Here is a 10,749-nt window from a genome sequence, read left to right as displayed (position 1 = left end):
TTAATAATTATTAAATTTATTTTCATCCCAAATTAAATTTATAATAATCACATTGATAACAATTTAATTTTTGCTACATCCCTCTATTTTTATTTATTATATTTATATTTTATATAGTAATTAATTAAATAATTAAGTAATTTTATTTTTATAAAAATGAATTAATAATTAATTAAATTATTTTTATTTTATATAAAAATATAATTAATATTTTGTATTTTTTAAATATAATAAATAATTTTAAATAAAAAAAAGCTATAATTGCAAATGGATTTTAATCATTTTGGGCAATGATAGTGGGATTCAAAGGGGAACAGAAAAAGCATAAAAACATGATTATTGGCAAAATTATTAGTCGTTGAGCTTTAGATTTAAATTTTTCTTTATTCAGGACGTGGAAAGAATTAACATATTAAAAGCATAGTTAATATAGTTAAGGTATTAGAAGGTGTCATTATCAAATCATTTAGATCTTCATTATTTTAAAAAAAAAATTATGATAAAATGCTTAATTTCACTTTTTATTTATTGAAAAGTTTAATTTAACTTATTTTTAAATTTTTATTCTAATTAATTCATAAGTTTCAATTTAACTCAAAAATTAAATTTATAAATTTCTTAATTTAAATAAAAAAAATCAAAGGATTTAATTTCTTAAATTTTAGATTAAATTTCATAATTTAAACCTAAAAAATAAGAGACTTAATTTTTTGATTTTCTTATTTTTTAGTTAAATTGAACTTAAATTAAAATTTTTTTTACTAATTTAAATAAAAAAATAAAAAATAAATTGAATTAAACTTCCTCAAGTGAAAACAAAAAAATTTTCAGTCAATTGGTTAAACGATAATTGACATTAGTCAATGATATTTGGATAGCTGAATTTTGAGTAAATTAGTGTCATAAATGTAATTTCGTGTTCACAATTCACATTTAATTTTCATCGAACTAATAATTTAAATTTCTTATAATTCTATAAATTGGAATATTAAGTAATTGTTGCAATTAAAAGAACATACTATAATAGTGAAGCACTACAAGGGTAGTGATGGTCCTCGGTTCAATTTAGGCTAATTTAAGATTGGGATTGCAGATTTCGGTTTAATGAGACTTGGATCAGACCATAAGGTTCTTTTATAGATTCTCTTATAGTTTTGATTTGAAATATGATTGAAATCAAATCAGCTCAATTCGTAATCAAAAAATTGATTAAAAAAAAAGGATTAATCAAAATTGATTTTGAATCAAATTAAATTGCATTGGAATAGACTAATTTTGTTATAGATCAAGATAAAATTTTTTATATAATAAAAATGAATTTTTTAAAAAAAAAAGTTAACCATTAAATTTAACCAAAATCAGATTAAACAGAATTAAATTAAAATAAAAATTGAAATCTAAGTCACTCTAAAATTTATTTTTGATCTCCTAAAACTTAAAGCAGAATTGGTAGGATTTGATGCTACCCTTATTCGTCAAATCCTAATTTTGATAGGTATTTAATTTTAATTTGATTTTGATTTAATTTTAATTTTATTTTTTTTAAATTATTAATTGTTTTAAAATTTATATTTTTAAAATTTTAATTTTTTAAAGACAATTTAATTTTAACTCTCAACTAAACCAAATAAATTTAAATAATTTTAATTCAATCTAAAATTATTTTTTTTATCAGAATATAAAAAGAAATGGTTGTGTATCTACTAAATGATTATGAACATATTTCGTACTGCGTTGACCGGAGTAATTGTTGGGAGACGAAGAAAAAGAAAACCACGCGCCTTCCATGCGGCGTGATCACAATAACAGGCCCAGTACAGCACTGAGCCGGCAAAGACAAGCTGTGGACATTCTATTCCGACCAGTATTATTACTTTATCAAATTATCCAAGGCGGTAATAAAATCAGTTCCTCACGTTTGTACTAAATGGTAATAAATTAGAGTTAAATTAGATGGTTTTATCGACATTGCATATCAACTTTAATTTATATTATAAAATTTTTAAATTTTAATTTAAATATTATTAAAATTATTATGACTTACTATTGCAGATCTTCAAGTTAAATTATAATTAAATGTTACTAATAATCCTCCAACTTAAAAAAGTTTATGATGAACAAATTTAAAATTTTTATTTATTTTTAATTTATTTAAAACAAAATCATATTTTTAAAAATAATTTAATAATTTTATAAATATTTACAATTATTTAATTTATTATATAAAAATATTATTTTATATACATTATTTTCTAACTTAATTTTAAATTAATATCTAAAAAATTTCTCTAATTTATTTTTAATGCAAGGAAAAAATTAATAGTATACAATTATTTTACTTTGTTTTGAAGATATTTAAACCTTAGTGTCTCTTACTTTTATTTAAAAATATCGACAAGATTTTCAAAATGAAAGATTATTTTTTGTAAATTTAGTGATTTAACCAAGTGTCATTGATACACTACATTATAATGAAAAACTTTCCATTGAAAGGATTAAAAATGAAAGAGTTTTAAAACTGAAGGGCTTAGAGGAGCTAACCATGAAGACGACAGAGGAATTAAGTAAAAGGAAATTGAATAAAAGGCTGTCTCGTGAAGAAATCTTGAATCAAGTTAAAGGTCAAGAATTTAATTTTTTTTATAAAATTATTACATATAGTTTTATTTTTATTTACTAAATTAACAAAATAATATATCCACTTTTAATTATTATTTAATAATTTTATATTAAAATTATTTATATATTAAATTAAAATTTAAAAATTTGACATAAATTAAAATCAAGAGATGTGTATAATTTAAAGAGGATGAGTAAAATTTAATAATAAATTAATCTAAAAATCTGCAATATCAAATAGAAATTTTAATGATATTCAAAATAAATTTTAATAATTTATATTATATAAGTTAAAATTAGAGACATTATAGATATAATTAAAACTAATTTTAAAAGATTATAAGGGAAATTAATTCTAATAAATTAAGAATGAAAAAATAAATAAATAAATAAATAAAATGCCATGTCAGGTGGTAAATAGGTGATTATTAGCGCGAGGACCACGTGAAATAGAGGGTGGTGCCTTTTTTGTTTTCTCCTTCTAAAAATTAAATGCTCACAAGTTCCCTACCTTCTGCGTAAGAATCACGTTCCTTCAAGTGTACTGTGTACCTTCTTCTTCTTGACATATCAACAAGATTTTCCAAAAGGGTCCATATATATACAAATTGATTAGCAACAGGACATCACCTCAAGATCATAGCCAGTAAGGTTTGCGCGGAAATCAAAAGGAAGACACCATCTCAGATAACATATTAAGCAGTAGCTCCTTTCCCTTTGCACAATTTGCCACAATTGTGAAAATCTCCTTGTTAGACATCCCTCTGGCGTACAAACTCGCTCTGAAGTTAGCAGTCCATTCTGCAACAGATTCGAGTCTCTGGAACATGTGAAGTACTCGAGAACCAAGCGGACTAATCAAACAGCCATCTAAAGGGGAGGTCATTTCCACAGTTAAAGCAGCCAGACAGAAATCCCATAACTCCTGATTCCACAGGTTGAGCAATGTCTCTTTCCCGTTTTCGTAAAACTCTTACAAACTCATCTGCGCTTAAATGCCCGTCGCGATTTGAGTCAAACACATGGAAAACGATATCAATCACATTGTCCGTGAGGGTGATGCCACAAACCTGATATTTACCAAATTAATCATCAGACTACTTAGAAACTAAATGTTCTTAAAGCATAAAAATATCTACTTATTTCTCAGAAGATTTTCACAACAATTATAAGAACAAGTGTATCATTTGCAATATTATCAACTGAACATCAGCCTCAACCTAATTAGGATTTGTTGGATCAATTTTTTTAAAGCCATTTAACTCTATTAAGGGAAAAAATCTCCATGATAAACAAATTTATTTAATCTAACGACAGAAAAGCCTCTCCACCTGATTATTTCCCATTGAAGTTACATTAATTAAATGAACCCATATGAGCCCTCGAAATAGTGGAACCTGATTACGCCCATTTTAACAATTCTCCACATGAATATCCATAACAGATCTCAACATGCGCATATAAACAGAAAACGAATATGCTACATCATAAAGCAAGGCCAAGCATCTTACATAGGATGCAGCTCTTTGAAAGTCCTCCTTTGTTAACAGGCCATTTACTTTCCCATAACTAAAGAGGGCCAAAGAAAATGGCCGCAACTTTCTACGCAATTCTGCAAAATTTTTAAACTCCTCAAATGTTATTCGAATGTCCTTGAGGCGTGCCTCATTATTTAATTCATCAACCCGATCGAGTAACTTATCCAAGTGACTCAAGTCAGCAGAAGCAACCATGGACAATGCAAAATCCTTAGCTGATATGGTTTTTTGTAATTTATAGTCATAGTGTGCAAATTCCAATCTCAAAATCTGCAAAAGACAGCAAGAGTAATCATATAAGAATATTCCTGTTAGCACTAAATTCAGCTAAAGCCCCAAAAATAAGATTTTAAACTGCTACACATCACAAAGAGTGTAACATGCAAATCAAATGCATGGATGCCCAGCCATACCATAAGTGAAAACAATCATTTCAACTTGATTGAACGTGATATCAATTGTCATAGGCCTATCCCCGCCCCTGCACGAGTTGTGTGCATCTAGAGGGGTTGGGAGAGAAGGCTACTTTCCTGCTGACCTAGTCAAACCTGACACATGAACAAGGTTATCATGAACGTGATGCAACATACTTTTCATACAATCTGAAATTCCCAAAGAACAAAATATTCAGCAGAAGAGAGAGAGGAAGAATAAGAAGAAGAGAAAAAGCTTGCAAATGTATTTTGCTTGATAGCCATTTAACCTATCTTAGAGCTATCCAAATCCACCCTATTCCTTCACCATTTTAACAACCATTATCATATTCATTGCAAGTATTTGACCACTGTCCAATGTAGAAGTATGCCTATTACAGTAAAAATAAAGGAACTCACAAGAAATTAGACACAAGTCTTCTTTTCTAATATAATCTAAATTCCTTGAGACAGACTGACAATCTCTATCCGTGTATGTCATTACAAGTGACAATCAGACTAATTTAAACATCTAGGGAATAATTTCAGCTGACTAAAAACTGATATTATATATCTTTATGGCATTCCAACTTTGGCACTATAGTCGATCAGTTATGGGCTAGAGCCCCAGGTTTGAAAACACAATCCTGGTGGCATCAAGTGACAACATTCAAGTTCTACTTCTAAATACTACTGCTAAGCTATCTAATGTTGCATTAATGTCAACTCACATAAAAGCAGGGCCTTTTATTGGTTCTAGATTCCTATTTCTTCCTCAATTTTATTCAGTTGACCACAGGTTTACCCAAACTTAAGAATGCCACATACAACAACCATTGCACTTTGTTATGGTGCACCTGCAATATCACAACAATAAGATCACATTGGATTCACACCATGTTAAAAAAAAAAAAGCACAATAATAAATATGTCTCTCACAACTCTTTAGTTTTGGGTCAATATAGGAGAGGTAAAGGTTTACCTCATGATGCAAATCCTTCAAAAACTGGACAAACTTATCATGATGGAGGCGTCCATTTCCATCTTTGTCAAAGAAGTACTCCACCACACCTCCATTTTCCACAGTGCCACTAACTTTCAACCCTGTTCGAAGTCCATTCTTGTGGACAGCCCCTTGTCTGTTGTGAGCTCGCATCAAGGCCATCACTTTCTTAAACTCTTCCTTACTGATCTCCCTAGATAAAGAGACAAACAGAATCAGTCTAGAAAAGGCAAAAGAGGATTGACAAGCCTAAAGTCTATGTTTGGCATATAGCAAAAGTAATCCAGAGTACTAAACCACATCTATTAACTTAAACAATCTGTAAACATATAACAGGATAGGGAACAATGAGTGTGTGCTTAGCAGATACCATTATCTCTCTTTGTCCAAGGTTTCCATATACACTCACCCATTGCTGTTAATGTCAAACATTTTGAAAGCCACAGAAAAGCTTGATTCTGGAATACTAAGTAATGTTACAAAAAAGATATACCTGTTACAAGGAAACATAAAGGAAATTCATTACACAAAAAGCATTAAGAGCATAAACTAAATATAAATGAAAGCGGGATACTTATTAAAGAATCTAAAACTTTCAAAACAAGAAAATGAATGCAATGCACAACAGTGACATATCTATAACTCACTCCTTGAATGATATAAGCCCATCAGTGTCCAGATCAAATAGCTTAAACAAATCGGATGGAGGACATCTTAGCTCGCCAGGCCTCCTTTCCCCACTCAAATATCCTTCTCTAACAAGGTGGGATTCAGAAGGAGGGAAAACAGGAACAACGGCCCGCATCAAATCTGCTGGTTTCATTAGTAACTCTCCATCTGCTGCTTGGAAAGATGCAAAGTACTCAAAAACCTTCCAAGGAAAATATCAAATACAAGCGTCAAATTTTTGAAAAATTCACAAAATCAATCCAAAGGTTTAATGCCTAAACAATCATTTTCTAACCAAAATAAACTAAATACCTTCTCAGGAGGACTTCGCAGCCTTATCCTCTTCTCGTATTTAAAGAAAACCTTTCTCCTATACGCATCTGCAATGACCAGTTTAATGAAATCAAATTTGCAAACTTGATTAAACAATTAATGGAGAATCTATAATGCTAACAAATATTCACCTCCAAAGATAAACTTTGAGCTATAGTACGGCAACGAAAGTTTGCCAAATGTAGAAGTAGAACACGGATTCCCCACCGTCGATCCAGCCGCGGTGGCCGTTGTTGGCCAGTCGGCGAAACTCAATAGCGATCTCTTGAAGAATAGAGACTGAGAATCACTGGTAGAATTTGATAGCCAGTAAAACAAACCTATGGTGGAGCCCACTGCGATCCCCGAAAACCATCTCTTGAAGGATCCATGAGCGTGATTGTCATTTTCATCGTTACTCTTGCGTGCGGAGGCGTAGATCACAGACAACGAAGACATAGAGGATGGTCCTGTATTGGAGTACTGGCGAGCTTGGAGCCATTGGATGAGGTAGAGTTGATGGATAGACGGTCGAGATCTTTTGAGAGATGACAAGGCAGGCATGGCGAAGACTTGGAAACAGATAAACAGAAGATCGAAGAAGCGAGATTTGTTAATATGATTTCCCCATCCGATTTTCGGAGTCTCACTGATATAACAACGTCGTTTCAGCCTTCGAGGGTGATCTTGATCTGCGTGGATTGGGCCAACCCGAAAGCCATTGGATTTGAGTAGGACAATTCGTAAAGTGGGGGCTTCCCACCCACTCTTAGCCCTACCTTTCAGAGTCCAGAGATATGATACTATGCATAAACTGGGCCCATTAATACACGTTATGTTTATAGGTATGTGGATGGATCTATATAAATGTGAGAGGTAATATATCTATTTTTAAAGTATTGAATAATTTTTTCGATGCACAGTTTAATTGAATTCTGAAATTATATCAAAATTAAATTGATTAAATAATAAAATTGATCTCATTGTTGTAGGATTTTTCAAGTTTTCCTTAAAAAATCCTCTCTACAAAAGCTCTATCAACTCATAGCTAAATATGACAGAGTGTTGGTTTCTTATCGGCAATAATCTATATATATATATATATATATATATATATATATATATATATATATATATATATATATATATATATATATATTCCTACGCTTGTCATTTCCTGTGCTTTTTCTTCTGTTTTTTTTAATGTTTTGTATTTTCTCTATATTTTTTTCCAATAATTTAAAATGTATCATTTTTTTAAGAGAATTTATTTTTAAATCTATTTTTTTGACAGATTTTAAATTTATTTATTTCTTATTTAATAAAAGTTATTATATTTTGTCTTTATTTTTTTAGTCCTTACTTTTGTGACAATTTGATATTTGTTCTTATAAATAAAAGTATAATTACTGATTTATTTAGTTGAAGATTTTAAATCTTAATTTATAAATATTGATAATGAATTAATAAAGTTAAAATTAAAAGTTTTCATTTAAAAATAATAATAAATTTAAATGATTAAATGTTATAAAAATTAAATTAAAATAAATTAAGACCGAAAAACTTACTATAGTCTTAATCTCACTAATTTTTAATTGATTTTAATTGAGATATGGAGATTTCACAACCTTGACATAAAATCACAGATTTCGAGGGTGGCACTTGGTTATCTGATAGGCTGAAATATTATTAAAAAAAAAAAATTGTACCCATTTCTTTCTCCACTTATCCAGGTTCGAGATCCAGAAGCTCATCCTTATCTCCACAACTGCAGAACAATCCGGCGAAAAATCAAGTGTGTGGACCAGTCTTTTTCCAAAAAGCCATTAATTACATGTACATACGTATTAACGTCTACATGTGTTCACCCACTCAAAGATTTGTCCTTACGTTCAACTAAAAAGTTCGATTTTTATGGTGCTTTTATATCTGAACTTAAACTAGCTCATAAACCTTGATTTAGATTTAGTTTTGAATAATCTGTGAAAAGTTTGAAGCCCGCCTAAGTTATGAGGAGGACAAGTCCAATGATATACATCAATCCAAACAAGCGCTTATGTGTGTTACACCCGAGCTATTGAACGGTCCCCCCCAATAACCTTCTTTCTTTTTTCCATGTTTGATGAGGAAGTAAAGCATCTGAATTTGAAAACTTGCTTCGATATTTGCCCTCTTAATGCGGATTGCCTTATCTTCTTCGTGCCTGGAAAGGGGTGGGCGTAATAACACAACTCAAGTCCGATAACACAAAGGGAACAACCAATCGGATCGATTCCTCTGAATTCCGTGGCTGTGATAAGACTTGTCTTTCGAATCAATGTAAACGAAAAATTCCAAAGTCACGAGTGGCTTCAAAAGGTCGCCCACTGAATTTGTTTAATCGTCTCCCTATACGATATCTAGGCGCACCACATGCCAGCCTACAACGTGACAAGTAAAATATCTCCTATGCTTAATGCTCCGAACGTCATTATATGAAATGTTACCTTCCAACTTACAAGTACTAGGTAAATCCTCCTTCAGTTAACCAGCAAAATTCCTTCATTTTCACCTTTCCTTTTGTTCTTTCTTGCCATGTTAGGTCATCGGTAATGGGCAGGGTTAGATGTCCTTTTTACTTTTATTTTTTCTGGATTATTCTCCTTTTTAGTAAGACATAATTAATGAATCCAGCTGTCTTCGTACATTTGAAATTCTTTCCGTCTCTGGTAAGCAAACAATTACCATTTTATAGTTTTCATCGGTTTAAATTTTAATTTTTTTTTTCCCCCAATTTCCACTGTCCACCAAAGCTTCAGACCTGAAACATGGAACACAAAACAAGTCAATAATGATTAAAAAAAGAAACGCACAATACAAAGAATATACCTCGCACGCGATACAAAGCAACAGGCTTCGGCAACGGCATTAACAACGGCACGTACAACGGATGACGTATAACGGTAACGATGAAAGGACCCACGATCCGCCAATGTAAGGGGATTGTTAAAGTCAAGCGTTACGGGTGCCCTACACCCCCTGCGCTGCAAACACAACAGACGCATCGGAGGTCAAACCAGACGGTCATTTTGCAAATTTTGCTTGAAATTGATTGTACAGGATTAAATTAATTTTATTTTTAATTTAGATTAGATTAGATTTTCACGTCCCAAAATCTCCTTCCATAGCAATTGATATGTACAAAGGATTTCCAAATTTCCATGTCCAACAAAAAACTCTAGCCTTCGGGTCTCCGTTTACAAAACTCATCGACGTTGACTCAGTCCGGATCAAACTTCATTTCGGATTCGACACGGTACCTCGAGCAGATCAATCGAAACTCCTCCGATTCGATTCTGTTTTGACTCAGCTATGCACACCTTCGCCGAATCCTACCATACGTCACCGGAATCTGATGATATAAAACGAAAAACAATAACCAACCTGTAATTCCAACCACAATCAGATATCATCGGCTTTCGACATAACCGAGAGCCGACTTGGCCTGGGCTGGAAATCAGCACGACGCCTTTGCTGATGCGAAGACGGCCGAATCAACGCCGTCAATGCTCTCTTCACCCACTCACCTTCGACGCTACCGATTCTCACAAGTGAATTCGTCATCGCCGATCGCCTCATGTTCAGCCGGTTGGGCGTATACGGTACAGAACCACTTCCATTATTATGAACACCAGTATTCTTGTGCAGACTACACCGAAATGATCCCGGATGCGTAGTTGGAGAACACATGCAAGTCTTCTTCGGGAGAGAGATCGGGTTATTCTGTTTGGTAACCGTTATAGACCGATTAGGAGAACTAGATCTGCCAATAGAAAATCGAAAGGAATGAGAATTGGGACATGACGTCGTGTAGAGATTAACGCGAGTAGGGGAAGCTGATCTATGGTGGCTAGCATTAAAAAAGGCAGTTGGTGGGGAAGAGAAACTGGAACTGGTTGAAGAAGCAAAGGCAGAGGATGATGCGGAAGATGATAAATAAGAATTCGTATGATGGGTTGGAAATCTTCCACAAGGTGAAAGAGAACGTAGGACTGGTCCGCTAGATCTTCTTGACTGCGAGCTCGTAGCCATTTTCAGAGGGACGAAAAAGGGGAAAGAAGACAGAAGAAGAAGAAGAAGAAGAAGAGGGGCTTTTTGGGGAATTTTCTCCTAAAGGACCCCTAGGCTAGCTGGTTTGGCAAACCTAGCGAGTCTC

The 10,749-nt window shown here is 32.3% G+C and overlaps 2 protein-coding genes across 4 annotated transcripts; both read right to left on the bottom strand.

Moving 5' to 3' along the window:
- Window positions 1-3,025: 3,025 nt before the first annotated feature.
- On the bottom strand, window positions 3,026-7,574 carry LOC110672701 (calcium uptake protein, mitochondrial). The gene is made up of 7 exons (XM_021835549.2): window positions 6,707-7,574; window positions 6,555-6,622; window positions 6,221-6,444; window positions 5,983-6,066; window positions 5,553-5,766; window positions 4,131-4,427; window positions 3,026-3,689 (listed from the first exon to the last, which is right to left on the bottom strand). The coding sequence occupies exons 1-7, from the start codon at window positions 7,116-7,118 to the stop codon at window positions 3,474-3,476; spliced, it is 1,515 nt and encodes a 504-aa protein (XP_021691241.2). The 5' UTR covers window positions 7,119-7,574; the 3' UTR covers window positions 3,026-3,473.
- Window positions 7,575-8,124: 550 nt separating this feature from the next.
- On the bottom strand, window positions 8,125-10,749 carry LOC110672724 (uncharacterized). Of its 3 annotated transcripts, none has more exons than XR_009141238.1 (3): window positions 9,978-10,749; window positions 9,423-9,577; window positions 8,125-9,354 (listed from the first exon to the last, which is right to left on the bottom strand). XR_009141238.1 is itself a non-coding variant. In XM_058129600.1 (2 exons), exon 1 carries the CDS (start codon window positions 10,623-10,625, stop codon window positions 9,996-9,998), a length of 630 nt encoding a protein of 209 aa, XP_057985583.1. In that variant the 5' UTR covers window positions 10,626-10,749; the 3' UTR covers window positions 8,125-9,577; window positions 9,978-9,995. The 3 variants fall into 3 exon arrangements, 1 of the variants encoding a protein (XP_057985583.1); XR_009141239.1 differs by having other exon boundaries at window positions 9,423-9,572; XM_058129600.1 differs by having other exon boundaries at window positions 8,125-9,577.

The sequence above is a fragment of the Hevea brasiliensis genome, chromosome 11 (genome assembly GCF_030052815.1).
Source record: "Hevea brasiliensis isolate MT/VB/25A 57/8 chromosome 11, ASM3005281v1, whole genome shotgun sequence".
NCBI lineage: Eukaryota > Viridiplantae > Streptophyta > Magnoliopsida > Malpighiales > Euphorbiaceae > Hevea > Hevea brasiliensis.
Note: the sequence above shows the minus strand (reverse complement) of the source record. Positions and strands in the feature narration are given on the sequence as shown.